A 16,329-nucleotide genomic window follows, 5' to 3' on the forward strand; every position below is an offset into this window, starting at 1 on the left:
CATCAACAGAAGCATGCAATTGCGGCAAATAGACATTGTAATGTTCTAAGCTACTCTTCCAATCTCCATGTTCATCAGGTGAATGAGCAGGGGGACATTTGAGAAAACATTCTTGAAGAATTCAGCAAATAGGTTGGCGGCACCTTCCGCGTTATCTGCATTAGTATCCTCGAAGTAGACATTCTGTGAAATACGGTTATTACGTCTTAGCTTCTTTACAAATAACCAGAATGACGATGGGTCCCGTTAAGCATTCGATTCGTTACGCTGTATGTAATCGTGAAAAACAGTGGTCATCAAGGATGAGTAGTGCTTCTCCATATTGCAGAATTCGAAATCATAATAGCAGCAGTCTTGACCGATATCGTTAGTATTACGAAGATAGTCAAATTTAATTATAAAAGGCTTATGATGGGCGTCAAGTTTTAAAATTCCGTTTGGTGATTCAAATAGTTCAATATTATCCGCGTCGCTAACGAAGGCCAGGTCGAGCAATCTGTCATTCACATTACGTATATCCTGTATCTGCTGTAGTCCGCAGGCAAGGATAGTCTGCGTCAGAGCAATTTCTTGTTCAGACGAAGCGTTGCCCACGAACGCCTAGGTAAGTTATAGTCTCCCAGGGCGATAACTGTGTCTGTGACTTCAGCCATATTACACAACTGTTGAATGCAAGAAGCATGATCGGAATAAGCGGCAGGGTCGGAGTTCGTCCTGATGTAGATAGTGCAAATGTAGACCGATTGCGTTTTTCCCGTTAATCCCGGTTTGATAACCACCCTGGTCTAATTAATGTTTCAGTATCCGTTAGGAAACATCAACAGGAAGGTGATAATCACTATCAGCAATTGTCTAAAGCAAGTGCATTGTCTATATATATAATTTATTTCTTGTATCATCGATGAGATGTTTTTCATTTGCCTAAATCCGAGCACAAAGAAGTTTAAAACCTCATCTTTTTCATCTCGAATAAATATTCTTACTGCAACTTCAGCTATCAGTACAGGGATGATTTACATCTACTTCAACAGTATCATCTTGGATATATTTTTGTTTATTTGACAAGAAAGTAGGATGGAATAAATCTTGATTCGTGTTAATCTTTTTGCATGTTATTTTTTTGTACGCTACCCTTTGATGAAAAATTATATCCATCTAAAAAATGTCAAACAATGCTGTATTTGATACCTTCGCACAATGTTGCGAATTTGTTCCTCTAAATATGCTACGTTTAATTTTAAAAAGTGTTTTTACATTTTTGTAGCTTCTAAACCCCTTTTTAGATTCTACTTGTAGATTCATTCATTTTTCACTATTACATGGATATTTGCTGTAGTAGTAGAAGCTTCTACAACTTGAATGATGAAATCATTCAACAAAAGGAATTGCTCAACCACAACATTTCATCCACTTGAAGTTGCACCGTTAAGTATAATATTAGTTACCATACCAATCCTGGATAGATTCTAGTCATATACTGTCCAAATTATTGCAGCACTAAATTATAGTATAATAAATGTTGCAGTTTGTTCAACTTGCTGCAATTACCGAAAACATAAAATAAAAAAGATGTGGCCCTGTGGCTATGTGTGGTGGATGTCACTATATCAATCAGTTATACAAGTTTGCTGCTGTATTATCAGTTCACCTAATGTGCCATTTTTAAATGTTTGTATCATTGTTATCATATCGACCGGTCTGAATATCTGCGATATCAAACTCTGTTGGACTGGCGCTGAATTTTACGATCCTTCTACCTCTTCGTGGTCCAGTATTTCAAAATCTTTTCCAGTCGATGACCGCTGTGAACCTTCCGACTCACTTTCCGAAGGCGATCTGCAGAAGTTGGGTAGGAAACATGATTAGTGGTTTTATTTACTTTATAAAAATATGAGTTCGTTTGATGACCCAAGCTATCGTTTGAAAGAGTTTTACGAGCTATAAAAGAATTCCGGAGCCTTCCTTAGCCGTGCGGTAAGATGCGCGGCTACAAAGCAAGACCATCCTGAGGGTGACTGGGTTTGATTCCCAGCCCAGCCTAGGAAATTTTCTCGACATCCCTGGGCATAAAAGTATCATAGTGTTGGAAAAGTAGTTGATTTAGTTATTAACAGGAAGCATTCACTTTTCTGTTACTCGTTTTCCCAACTCATTCGTATGGAGTTTTTGCTGACTCTTATTGCATCATCTCCAGGAACAAAAGAAGTTAGAAGTACGCCATTTCTACCATCCTTTGCTAACCGATCTGCTGCGTTGTTACCTGCGATTCCAACATGTCCTGGGATCCAACATAGCGAGACATCTTTGTTCATTAGTTCCTTTTCTATGCCTTGGACCCAAGGATGTTGTGATGTACCATTTTCGACTGCTTGCAGTGTGCTCGCGGAGTCGGTGAATATTACAAATTGTTCTTCTACGGTACTGTGATTCATAATTGCATATAGAATAGCCAAAGCTTCTGCAGAAAAAATTGAACAATCCCCCGAAAGTTGGTAACATATGTTCTGTTCGTCAGCCACAATTCCTATTCCAACTTTTCCGGACTCCGGACTTATTCGTTCCCGTTTGCATTTGTCCAGAAGAACTCGCACCAAATAAGAGATTCTCTCGTTCTAGCAGACGTATAGCTTTGCAAGTTGCATGTTAGGCTAAGAGAAAGTTAAAGGGCAATTGACCTGATTCTGCCATTATTGCATCTACTGGACTGGACCGGAAAGCTCCACTTGATTGTCGAATTCCAGTGTTATATAACGGTTGAAGGTTTTTCGTGTTAGTTTTACTTCAACTACTGACGAATCCTATACCGTACAGCATTTTCGGTATCAAAACCGCTTTCGTTATTTGAAGTAATGTCTTTCTGGTACCACCATTCATCCGGTTACCGTCGATTTTTAGGAAATTGAGGATATTTTGCGTTTTGCTTCGGATTTCTGCTGCATGCTGCTTGAAGTTGAGATTTTTGTCTATTATCACACCGAGTATTCTGACATTATGCACTTCGGGAATAGGTCGTTCATTAACGTTGACGTCTGGAAGGTTCAAATGTTTTCTTCTCCTGCATAGGTGGATCAGGTGTGATTTCTCGGAGGATATTGACAATCCCGCTTGTGCACTCCATCTTCCTATACTGGTGGCCGCCCGTTGAATCCTTCTGCGTACTGCTCTTGGGTCCGTATCATATGCAACAATAAGAATATCGTCCGCATAGACGTATATTTTTACAGATTTTGGGATATCATCAAAAACTGTATTCATAAGTACTAAAAATAGGGTCACTGATAAAACTGATCCCTGGGGTATTCCTCTGTATTGGGTTTTGCGCGATGAGAAGGAGTCACCTACCATCACTCTGAATTTTCTTTCTCCAAGAAAGTCTATTATGTAACGCATGATCCGTCCATCGAATCCCCATCTTCGTAGAGTTGTAATTATTGAATTCCGATCAGCTGTATCGTATGCCTTGGCAATATCAACTAATAGTAATTCGCAGTGTTCTCCGTTATCGAATGGTTGACGTATGGTTTTCTCCAGAGCTGCTAAGTAAGCGTCGACGCCACGACCTTTTCGAAAGGCAAACTGCTGCTGGTTAAGCATATTCTGTTTTTCTAATGTTTCTATTAATCTTCTGTTCACCATCCTTGGTGGACATGATTTAGTACTGGTTCTGATTCAGAGTCCGAGGCGTACACCAACTGTTCAATTGCGTTATTCTCCGTTTGTATATCGCATCCATGCCCATTTTGTCTCGTTAAGATGCGCTTTGGTACAGGACTTCGATTGTCGGGAGAAATATTTTGCAGCCTTCTTTCGAAATTGTTTATCGTTCTTTTAACGCTTAGTTAGTCTTATCTTGGTTGTTATTCGTGCTTGCTGCTGTTTCGTCGAAGCTTGGAGTGGCAAGTCGTCCGAAGTTTTCGGATTTGCATGTGCTTGTTCGATGTACTGCTGCATTTGGAAAACCGTGTTCTGCAATTGTTCCATTTGCCTGTTTTTTTTTGTTCAGTGCCTCAATCAGCTTAGCAATCTGCTCGTCTTTTTGCTTGTTGGCCTCCAAAAATGTTTCAACTTTCACAGCATCGATGCGTGGTTGGGCTGTTATTTGGGCATAACTTACATTGCCTTGTTCGACTCTCTTTCTTCGCGTCGGCAAACGAGAATTTATTATTATTTATTCAGACTAAGGCCGAAGTGGCCTGTGCGGTATGTAAGAGTCTTCTCCATTCGGCTCGGTCCATGGCAACACGTCGCCAGCCACGCAGTCTACGGAGGGTCCGCAAGTCATCTTCCACCTGATCGATCCACCTTGCCCGCTGCGCACCTCGCCTTCTTGTGCCCGTCGGATCGTTGTCGAGAACCATTTTCACCGGGTTATTGTCCGACATTCTGGCTACGTGCCCGGCCCACCGCAGTCGTCCGATTTTCGCGGTGTGAACAATGGATGGTTCTCCCAACAGCTGATGCAACTCGTGGTTCATTCGCCTCCTCCATGTACCGTCCGCCATCTGCACCCCACCATAGATGGTACGCAGCACTTTCCTTTCGAAAACTCCGAGTGCGCGTTGGTCCTCCACGAGCATCGTCCAGGTCTCGTGTCCGTAGAGGACTACCGGTCTAATGAGCGTTTTGTAGATGGTCAGTTTGGTACGGCGGCGAACTCTATTCGATCGAAGCGTCTTGCGGAGTCCAAAGTATGCACGATTTCCAGCCACTATATGCCTCCGAATTTCTCTGCTGGTATCATTTTCGGCAGTCACCAGTGAGCCCAAGTACACAAATTCTTCTACCACCTCGATTTCATCACCACCGATGCCAACTCGCGGTGGGTGGCTCACATTGTCTTCTCTTGAACCTCTTCCTATCATGTACTTCGTCTTCGACGTGTTGATGACTAGTCCGATCCGCTTGGCTTCCCTCTTCAGTCTGATGTAGGCTTCCTCCATCTTCTCAAAGTTACGTGCCATAATATCTATGTCGTCGGCGAAGCCAAATAGCTGGACGGACTTATTGAAAATTGTGCCACTCGTGTTAATCCATGCTCTTCGTATTACCCCTTCCAAAGCGATGTTGAATAGCAGACACGAAAGACCATCACCTTGCCGTAACCCTCTGCGGGTTTCGAATGGACTCGAGAATGCCCCTGAAACTCGAACTACGCACATCACCCGATCCATCGTCGCTTTGATCAACCGTGTCAGTTTATCCGGAAATCCGTTTTCGTGCATTAGCTGCCATAGCTGGTCCCGATCGATTGTATCATATGCGGCTTTGAAGTCGATGAATAGATGATGCGTGGGCACGTTGTATTCGCGGCACTTCTGCAGTACTTGGCGAATGGCGAACACCTGGTCCGTGGTGGAGCGTTCGCCCATAAAACCCGCCTGGTACTGCCCCACGAACTCCCTTGCAGTTGGTGCTAGTCGACGGCACGTGGGAGAGTACCTTGTAGGCGGCGTTCAGCAATGTGATTGCGCGGTAGTTGCTACAATCCAGCTTATCGCCCTTTTTGTAGATGGGACACACGACACCTTCCATCCACTCCTGCGGCAAAACTTCCTCCTCCCAAATCTTGGTAATGACCCAGTGCAGCGCTCTAGCCAGTGCCTCACCACCGTGTTTAAATAGCTCTCCTGGTAGTTGGTCAGCCCCAGGGGCTTTGTTGTTCTTCAGCCGGCCAATCTCCTCCTGGATTTCCTGGAGATCCGGGGCCGGTAGAATTATGTCCTGCGCGCGTTCCTCTAGGTCCATCACCATACCGCCATCTTCGTCTGCCACATCGCCATTCAGGTGTTCTTCGTAGTGCTGCTGCCACCTTTGGATCACCTCACGCTCGTTCGTAAGAAGGTTCCCGTTTATGTCCTTGCACATATCAGGCTGTGGCACGTGGCCCTTACGTGAACGGTTCAACTTCTCATAGAACTTTCGTGTGTTATTAGTGCGGTACAGTTGCTCCGTCTCTTCACGGTCTCGATCTTCCTGCTGACGCTTTTTCCTCCGGAAAATCGAGTTTTGTCTGTTCCGCGCCTGTTTATATCGTGCCTCATTCGCCCTCGTGCGGTGTTGCAGCAATCTCGCCCATGCTGCATTCTTCTCTTCTACTAACTGCTCACATTCGCCGTCATACCAGTCGTTTCTCCGATCCGGCAAACGAGAAATTGAAATCAATTTTTGTTCTGATTATGCTAACTTCCTTTTGGTATCTGGGGCATTTCCAATTCCTTGGGTTATGGTTTTGGTCACAATTTCTGCAGAAAGCGTCCTCTGCACATTTGTCCACCACGTGACTACCTGAGCAATTGTAGCAGATAGCTGGCTCTGTACATTGTTTTTTAGTGTGTCCATAGTTGTAACAACCGAAGCATAGAAGTGGATTGGGGTAGTATGGGCGTGTTGGTATACTCTCTCTCGCTGGGGGTAAGTGGTCTTACCGAATGTCAAGATTAGCGCAGGGTGTTACCCGCCTTTTCGTTTTGCATACGAGTAATTCTTCTCACTTCTGTCACGTGCTGTTCGGCAAGTTTCTCAAGAATGTCTTTTTCGGTCTTTTCTATCAGGTCATAGGTAGAAATGACGCATTTGCATTTGTTGAGAAACGGGTAATATGTTATGTTTATTGCGGTGCCATCAACAAGTGTTCTCATTTGCAGAAGTTTTTCAGCTTGTGACGGGTTTCTCACACAGATTGTGTAATTGGCCCATTGCTTTTCGCTTCTAGCTGAATCGATCTGTCCGACTAGTCTTTCCATACTTTCAGCAATCATGAATGGTTTTGCTAGCAGTCGTCCTTCGCTTGCTGCCATTTGGAGTATAATCAGTACGCCAAACTCATTTCTTTTTTTTTTATTAAGATTTTTTTTTTTAATTCTGGGTTAAGTTCAACACCGCAAACCAGAGGCGTCGCGTGGTCAATTCTTCAACCTGTGCACCGAGCGAAGTATTTCGGTTTTCAGTTGTTTGATGTAGCTGTCAATGTATCAGCATTAAAATTACGAGTAAGCACGCGCCGGTGATACTTTTTCAAAATTATATTTGTTGTAGAAAAAAGTTAAGAATTCAATGAGGAAAATAATGACGAGTTGATGATTGTTCGTGCTTCTCGTATCAAAGTTAAATATTTTGAGAAAAACCTGACCTGAAAAAGGAACCTGAAATGACACATCCAATATAAACGATCCCATATGTTTCGTCTATCTGCTTCTACATCCCATTTATCGAATTTGATTCAAGCTAAACTTAAAGTGACAGTGCGTTAAATTGAAAAACAAACTAATCTGGGCATAATGCTTTTCAATATGACATTTTTTTTTTCACGAAAAAAAAATTTCTTCTAAAAATTTTGTCTCTGGGGTTGATTAGACGGATAATACACATTTGTAATTAGCATGTCATACATATCAGAAAAATGGGGTCTGTATAATGAAGTTTATAATTTAAACGTTCCTTAATTATTAATTATTCTATTTTAGTTTATTCCTTTGATGAATCTTTTTTTTCCGAAGGGCTGTTTTCATGCCACGTGGACAGATGAGCAGTTTTAGATGTGTTCTTCCCTCCATCAGCGTTGATCTGATCATGCATTTTTTCATTAATTTGTGAACCATGGACATTCTTCCTACCCCCTTTTACCCCCTAGGATGTCCACATGGTATACGAATAGCTCCTATTTTGGATATTGTACTTGACGAAAACATTCGTCATAGGCCAAAATCCCACACAATATGAAATATTAAAACGCTTTTGATCCGATGCGTTTAGTTAAAACCGGACTTTCACCATGGAACGCTTTGAGAGAGCAGAAAATTTATTTAAGGTCACTCCTGACGGAATCCAAGATTAAAAGTGCTCGCGTTTTCGGGGGCACATTACTCGATTCAGAGGCGGCGCACAACTGTATTTTTTGTTGATTTAGCTTTGCTGCGTCGCAGCATGCGTGAAATAATAAAAATGACAGTTGTTCGTTGCTTCCGTATCGAGTGGTGTGCCCCCGAAAACGCGAGCACTTTTAATCTTGGATTCCGTCAGGAGTGACCTTAACCACCGCCTCTTTTCTTTTTCTATTTTGTTCCGATTGCGCGCTCCTTAACCAACCGCGCATGCGCTGTTTGAAGCGGTATAGGTACCTACTCGGTAGGCAACCGATGTGCTTTTCTGCATCGGCACCATCGTCATCAAACCGTGCACTGCTAACCAGAGTCTATTATATAGAGTTGCGCAAAGAGGATCTTCTTACTCTTATTCTGAATGATGCTCTTGTTATTATGTTCAAAACTTTCATTTTTGTTCAACCCTTCAAGTGACTTCACGGGAGTGATCACTTCTAAAGCTTTTCAATTCGATAACCAAAGTCACCTACAGAGTGCAAACACGTGAGTTTCTTGTTGCAACTTTATTGGGGGGTGTATTGAAGTTTTTTAAAGCTGTTTCTAGAACAAATCTAATACATTTCAATTCATGAGTTTTAATTCGCCATAATAATCATCAGGCGATAACAATACTTCCGCCTTACCAACAATCATTTGTTTACTTTGCTCGATAGGTAGACGGTTTGACAGTTCAATAGGCAGATTTGGCTTCACTCTTTGCGTAACTCTATATATAATAGACTCTGCTGCTAACGATAAACGCCTTTGCTACCTATACATCGCCGATTGCTGTTAAAGCGGAGACCTACACATACAAAATAATGCGTGTATGATGCACGGCTGAAAGTGCACGTGATGGACAACATGTGGCGGTGCGTCGTTTCGGTATCGTGAAGTAAAATACAACGCGCCCCCATCGCAGCATTTCAGTTGCCTCATAGGGAACGTCCACAAATTACGTAACGCTTAGAGGGGGGATGAGTGAAGTGTGACGATCCATACAAAATTTTCAGAAGCTTCATACAAAAAGTGTGACATAGGGGGGAGGGGGGGTTGAAAAAGTCCAATCTTCCCATATCACATGTCGCTTGTAAAAAATCCGAGCATATAGTAGTATTATGTATTTATACCTAATCGTTAAATTTGTACTAAACATATGACAAATGCGCATAATCCAAGTATATATTTGTATAAGAATGACAAGAAATCTATCGAGAGTTTAAATGTTAGGAACAAAATTGCTACCTATGCAGTGCACAGGTTGCACATGCGAACGCGACGCCTCTGCCGCAAACTCATTTCGCTGATCCATAAACCTTGGGAGTCTTGCTCTACCCGACCCATTAGTGGAGGCCATGCGTTAAGCGTGTCCCTCAGTCCGCAAAAATTACAATCAATAATTCGACAACAGTCACCTGTTGCCTGCCCCTGTAGCTGAGGCGGACTGGTTTTGCTTCGTTCAAGTTACTTTTTCTCAATTATACTTTTATTTACGATAAATCACCACGTACCAAAAGTGGCAGTTTTTAAATGCAAATAGCAATGAAAACAATTAGATCAGATATACATCGAAGGGGTCGTTTCTCAAGGTGCGTATTGAACTATTTTCAGTGATAGTTTAGTCAATCGGTCTGTTTTAGTCCACGGTGGACGGACTTTGATTCAGGTGGTGTTAATTTTGTTCATCATTTTATCAAGTTGTTCCCGAAAACATCATACACGGGACCAAGAATCGAACTCGCCATCTTCGGATTGGCAATTCTACACCTTAGCTCGCAAGGCTTCTGGAGACCCCCTGTACAAAAATATAACAAGGGCCAATATTTCTCCCATGTAAATAATGTAGGCGCATAAAAACTACCATTTTTGACATGCTCTCAAATAATCCGGAATTTCTCCTGCGGTCAAAATATGATTTTCAACCAATTTTCAAAACTAGATAAATTTCCTGCCGAACTATTCCAAAACCGAAGGAATCGGTTGATATTTCACAGAGTAATAATCAATTAAGTTTTGAACGCCCTATCATTTTGTTCAGCACCGGTACGTCTGTTTGTTTGTGATAAAACGAAGCGTTTATATCTATCAGATAGTATTTTTTGTATTTAGTAGTATTTTGAGCGTCTGTTCACCAGGAGGTGCGGCTCAAACAGCGTCTGCCTGGTACCCAGCGACTGATTAACGAAATGCTGTATCGCGTCAGCTATACCTAAGGTGGCAGCCCCATCATCGCGATGTAGGTAACGCGACCCCGGTAAGGTAGCTTACTGAAGCCTCTCAAATACCACGAAAAATGGGAATAGAAGAAAAAGAGAACGTTATTTTTGGCAACCGACCCGGCAACGAAATAAGGACTATGATTGGAAACTCGGTACCTGGAATGTCAGGACCCTAAATGAACCTGGACGAGTGAGCCTTCTGGCTCGTGAACTGCAGAAGGTTGGAGTGAACGTGGCTGCTATTCAAGAAGTCCGATGGCCTAGATCCGGAGAACGTGAATTCCGAGCCGTGGACCCCACGACCAATACTGCATTCAAGTATAACATCTATCACAGCGGCGGTGAAAAAGCAGAGCATGGAGTTGGTTTCGTAGTGATGGGCAAGCAGATGAAGCGAGTGATGCGGTGGAAACCCATTAGCGAACGAATCTGTGACATGACGTAAAAATTGTTATCGGAGACGCTAACGCTCAGGTCGGTAGAGAGGACTTTTTCCGTCCCATAATCGGTTGGGAGAGCCTTCACTCCGCTACCAATGACAACGGCCTACGGCTAGTAAATTTTGCTGCTGCCAGAGGGATGACCATCAGTAGCACCTACTTTGCACGAAAGAACATCCGAAAGCACACCTGGGGACACCCAAATGGCGAAACTTGCAACCATATAGACCATGTTCTGGTGGATGGGCGCCGAACATTGACTCTGATCACTACCTCGCTGTCAGTAAAATTCGATCACGGTTGTCAACTGTATCGAACGAAAGATCACAGCGAACGATGCGTTACAATATCCAGCGATTGTCGGCGGAAGGAGTATCGGCTGAGTACCGCCAGAAGCTCGAAGAACGGATAAGTGCAATTAACGTTAGCGACAACATCAACGATCTATAGGAGTCGATCCATGGAGCGGTGAGCACAACAGCACGAGAAGTGGTAGGCACTGCACAGAGGCGACCCAGGACGGGTTGGTTCGATGTGGAGTGTCAGAGTGACAGACGAGAAGAACGTTGCCAGAAGCCAGATGCTGGTGTCAGGTACCCGATCGAATACAAGGAAGCAAGAGCAGCCGAAAAACGAACCCACCGCAGGAAGAAAAAAGTGTACGAAGAACAAATTATTAGTGAGGCGCAGGAAAAAATGGAGCAGAACGATATGCGGAGGTTTTATGAGTCTGTCAATGGCGTGCGGAGAAAGACAGCGCCATCTCCCGTCATGTGCAACGACCAACAAGGGAATTTGCTTTTGGGAAAAATATGGGAAGACGAGGAAATACCTGCTAGCTGGTTGGACGGGCTCATTTGCCCTCTCTTTAAGAAAGGGCACAGAATGGAGTGCGCCAATTACCGAGGAATAACCCTCTTTAATTCGGCGTACAAAATTATGTCCCGTATTCTGTTCAACAGATTGAGACCGCTTGAAGAGTCGGCGAATACCAAGCGGGTTTTCGTGAGGGCCGATCAACGACGGATCAAATGTATACCCTGAGACAAATCCTTGATAAATTCCAGGAGTACAACTTACAGACACATCATCTGTTTATTGATTTCAAGGCGGCGTACGATTCAGTGAAACGGAATGAATTATGGCAAATTATGCTTGAATATGGTTTTCCGGCGAAACTGATACGGCTGATTCGTATAACGTTGGACAGATCGAAATCAAGTGTAAGGGTTACGGATGAAATATCGACGTCATTTGTTACCTTAGATGGATTAAAGCAGGGTGATGCACTCTCGAACCTACTGTTCAATATAGCGCTCGAGGGAGCGATTAGGAGAGCTGGTGTGCAAAGAAGCGGTACCATTATCACAAAATCGCATATGCTCCTGGGATTTGCGGACGATATCGATATTATCGGAATTGATCGCCGTGCCGTGGAAGAGGCTTTTGCGCCTTTTAAGAGGGAGACAGCGAGGATTGGACTCACGATCAATACCAGCAAAACGAAGTACATGGTCGCTGGCAATCAACGTGGGTTCATTAGTGGTGGTGGTAGCGAAATAGTGCTGGATGGTGAAAAATTTGAAGTGGTAGAAGAATTTGTGTATCTTGGAACATTAGTGACGTGCGATAATGATGTTACCCGCGAGGTGAAAAGGCGTATTGCAGCTGCAAATAGGGCTTATTACGGACTTCTTAACCAGCTTAAGTCCCGTAGTCTTCAAACGAAAACAAAACTCGCGCTGTATACTACTCTGATCCTTCCGGTGGCTTTATACGGCCATGAGACATGGACGTTAAAGGAGGCTGATCGGAGAGCTCTCGGAGTGTTTGAGTGTAAGGTGCTGCGGACAATACTCGGCGGTGAACAGGAGAACGGTATCTGGCGGCGTCGCATGAATCACGAATTGTACCAGGTGTATAAAGGGCTGGATATTATTAAGCTTATACAACACGGCAGACTACGGTGGGCTGGTCACGTTGTTCGTATGCCGGAAGAACGTCAAGCGAAGATAATATTTAGTAGAGAACCCGGAAGAGGCCGCAGGCTTTGTGGAAAGCCGCGTACACGATGGCTTTTTGCAGTTGAAGAGGACCTGAGGGCGCTCAATGATCAGGGTGACTGGAAGCGATTGGCCCAGGATCGAGTCCAGTGGAGAAGGATACTCCATTCGGCGTAGGTTCATCGAAGAGCTGTAGCCCATTAAGTATCAAGTAAGTATTTTTTGTTATTAAGAATAGGGGAACTGTACCGGTTTTGGCCATGTTCCTAATTTGGCCAATTTTGCGAATAACTCCAAAAATAAAGCAATTCGAGAGGGTTTCTTAAGATGGTTTGAGCCCCACCCCTCTTTAGAAAGGGGGCTCCCATACACATAAGACAAAAATTTCATCATAACTCAAGAATTAATCAAGCAAATGGAACAAAAACAGGCATACAAATAAACCAGAAATTTTTGCATAACTCGAGCTAGAGAATAAATCAATTTTAGGCGAAACAAAGTTCGTCGGGTCTGCTAGTAAAGAATAAAGATAAATGCGCAGAATAAGGTAACACCGCGGTACGCACATCACCCGGTTCGTCCTCGCCTTGACCAATTGTATCCATTTATCGGGAAATCCGTGTTCGTCCATTACTGTCAAACTACATATGCGTTTCTCGGCATTTTACCGAAAAAAGGTACAGACCACGAAATGTCGAACAACCACTATCAGTCATAAATACTTGGCCAATTATTAATGCCTACCGATTCATAAATAGGAAATAATCTACCACCGCCGTCTATCTTTCAATAAATATGAATTTCAAAAGCGTTTTAATGTCCAACAGCTGCCTAATCAGTCGTTTAGTACGATTTACTTTTTACTTCAACATTCAACATTTTTTGGAGAACCTTTCATTTCCAATTAAATACATGTACTCACTGTTTATCATCTTCACCAGGTTCCTCGTCATCGTCATGTCCATTACTAGCATTTGTTGCCTCTTCCACCTGTTGCGAAGCGACAGCAGCCTTGCCCTTTCCTCGATTGCGCAGATTTGATTCCTCAGATTCTTGGCCCTTGGGTTCATCATCGAGCTCCTTGACTTCATCTATCTTTTGCGGCACATTTAGCGCTGCCGTGCCATCATCTTCGGCATCGCTATCCTTGTCGCGCTTTCGTTTTTTATTCTTCTTGTTTTTATCTTTATCCAAATTTCCATCCTTGTATTCGTGCTAGAATAAATATGAATAAATTATATTGAATATTAATGTAAAAGTTCTTGCCGCGTCTTACATCATATAGTGGCCAGAATGAGGCAAAGAACCCAACGTCTTCTGTGAGATTAGGCAACAACCAGAAATGATGTTTTCCACCGGTGAGGATCCACACGATACAGAAAAGAACAAATCGTAGAACTGCCAATCCCAGAATAAACACCAAGAAGCCAGCAGCGGCTATGCTAAGATAATAGACACCCTTCCGTAGCATCGGCGGCCACAGTGGGAACAGACAAATTACGATGGCCCCGACAACCAACAGTGCACCAAATATCCAATAATGCATTGGAATAGGATCATACAGCCAGACGTATGCTTCGTGCCCATCGACAAACAGCTGTTCCGGGTGCATTTCCAAACGAATTTTGCGTTTGCGCTTCTCTTTATCAGCGGCTGCCTTGTCCGCTTTGCCACCTTCAGCATGGCTGCTTTCACCACCATCGGTTGTCTTTTCGTCCTTCTTCGACTTTTCCTTCTCGTTTTCCTTGTCAGTGGATTTCTTGCTTTTTCCGCGTAGTTCTTGTTCGCTGACTGCTACCTTTTTGGCGCGATGGAAAAACTTGTGGTGCAGCATTTCATCCATGAAATCGAGCACCGCCTGCCGGTGCGGAAACAGACAGTTGTCGCCCTGAGAGAACTTTGAAGTCATCAGGGCATCGACGGCGCGCACCGCTGAAAAGTATTCCACATTGTGGTTCAGAAATTTGGTTTTCTTGGTGGGCACATTAGATTTGAGCCATTTTGCCACCTTGTACTCATCTTTGGTAGCTTTGTCGAGTTCCTGGTCGGCACCACCGGGGCCGGTGTATTCCTGAAATTGATGAAAAAATATTTTAATATAATCATAATGAAGCATATTTTTTATACGATATGGATGTAATGGCATTGGATTCTCAGACCGGTGCCAGCAATTTCAATTCAATTATATGGTAAACATTATTTTACTTCGATGTAAATCGAAATCGGTATCCTAAATCCCTAAATCTTAAGGTTAAGGTAACGCAAATATGATTAAACCTGATTTAATAAAAAATAATTTCAAGAACTTCGCATTGATTCTTTGTTCAGATACATAGTATTTGATTTGAAGAACTAATAAAACATGACCCTCCTTAGCCGTGCGCGGCTACGAAGCAAGACCATGCTAATTCCCGGTGCCGGTCTAGACAATTTTCGGTTTTTCGACTTCCCTGGATATAAAAAGTATCATCGTGTTAGCCTCATGATATATGAATGTATAAATGGTAACTTGGCTTAGAAACCTCGCAGTTAATAATTGTGGAAGTGCTTAATGAACACTAAGCAGCGAGGCGGCAATGTCCCAGTGGGGGATGTAATGCCAATGATGAAGAAGTAATAAGACATGATTGAATATTGTAGTCACAGTACCTACGGGAAGCGCACACACAGAGCACATGACCGAAAATCGCTTCAGACGACAATGATTAAACATACAAGAACGCAATACATGGGATTAAAACAGCTAGTGACATCAATTTAATTGCTCGATTTCGTATTCCATGTTGCGTTTACTCATATATTTATTAACGAGATTTTCGGCCCTTGGCCCTTGCCGCACCATATGAACTTTAACTGCATCACTCTTGACTAAGCATAATGTAGCGTACATACATACTTTTAATAATTTACAAATAAATGACGACAATGTTTTATTACTGGTCCATTATGTACGTTTCTGCCCTATCTAACACATCTGACATCACTGGTAGTTAAACATCCAGTCATCTGGCTGACCCTTTTCATCTATGATACGCCAGAGCAGCCGCATAGAACGCGAGCACTGATGATAATGTTTCTCTTTCTGCTAACTACCCATTCCGTTATGCTCCCTTCTACCTGTGGAAAAAACTCCACCCAATCCTTGGGGGTTTGGATGGGAATCACCCATAACAAAATAATAAACCCGGAAGAAGCAGATGATTCCGAATGTTTTTTGTTGATTGCGGAATCACTAAATCATTATCAGTATTCTTTTTTTTTTGCAAACGCTCATCCGTAACAGACGAGGCAGCAAAACTTTCACTTTGCAACAGTTACTGGATAGGTTCCTGCTGATTGACGTGTTTTCGGGATCCATGTTAGGTAAAGCTTCCACTCCATCGAGGTATAGAAGAAAACCGATTAGCTACCTGAACTAACATCCATGATTACTTACATCTTTGCGTTTTTTCGGTCGCCGCTTATCAGCCATATGTAAGAACTTTACTTTTGCTTATATTTCTCCTGCAGCAATCGTATTCAACTTTCTTTCCAACTTGCTTGATGATCCACTTCAGAAAAATACTACGCGTGAAGTCGTCGTGTAAGAAAATGCGACGACAGCAAAAAGCAAAACTGGTTGTGGGTGCCGAGATTGCGGTGGGACTGCGGAGCTCCCCGCGACCCACACTCAACGATGAAATTTTGACGACTGATGGATATTTTTGTTGACTTTCAACCGGTTCGGTGACTTCAGATGTGGGGAAGGAAACTAAAAAGGCCGTTCAAATATTACGAAACGCAATATGAGCTCCTACGCCCGGATAAA

At 43.1% G+C, this 16,329-nt stretch overlaps 1 protein-coding gene across 1 annotated transcript; it reads right to left on the bottom strand.

The window, feature by feature from the left end:
- Positions 1–866: 866 nt before the first annotated feature.
- Positions 867–16,206, bottom strand: LOC134212576 (translocation protein SEC62). Its single transcript, XM_062690562.1, has 4 exons — positions 15,958–16,206; positions 13,798–14,592; positions 13,444–13,736; positions 867–1,836 (listed from the first exon to the last, which is right to left on the bottom strand). The coding sequence occupies exons 1-4, from the start codon at positions 15,991–15,993 to the stop codon at positions 1,743–1,745; spliced, it is 1,218 nt and encodes a 405-aa protein (XP_062546546.1). The 5' UTR covers positions 15,994–16,206; the 3' UTR covers positions 867–1,742.
- Positions 16,207–16,329: the final 123 nt, after the last annotated feature.

This window comes from Armigeres subalbatus, chromosome 2, assembly GCF_024139115.2.
Source record: "Armigeres subalbatus isolate Guangzhou_Male chromosome 2, GZ_Asu_2, whole genome shotgun sequence".
NCBI classification, from domain to species: domain Eukaryota; kingdom Metazoa; phylum Arthropoda; class Insecta; order Diptera; family Culicidae; genus Armigeres; species Armigeres subalbatus.

Bases quoted from the DNA above. Each gene is read 5' to 3' on its own strand.
- LOC134212576 (XM_062690562.1), bottom strand. From the start codon at position 15,993: ATGGCTGATAAGCGGCGACCGAAAAAACGCAAAGAT. The intron at 13,737-13,797 runs GTAAGACGCGGC...TATTTATTCTAG, and splicing joins CATTCTGGCCACTATATGAT to CACGAATACAAGGATGGAAA. The intron at 1,837-13,443 runs GTGAGTACATGT...CAACTTCTGCAG, and splicing joins CCTGGTGAAGATGATAAACA to ATCGCCTTCGGAAAGTGAGT.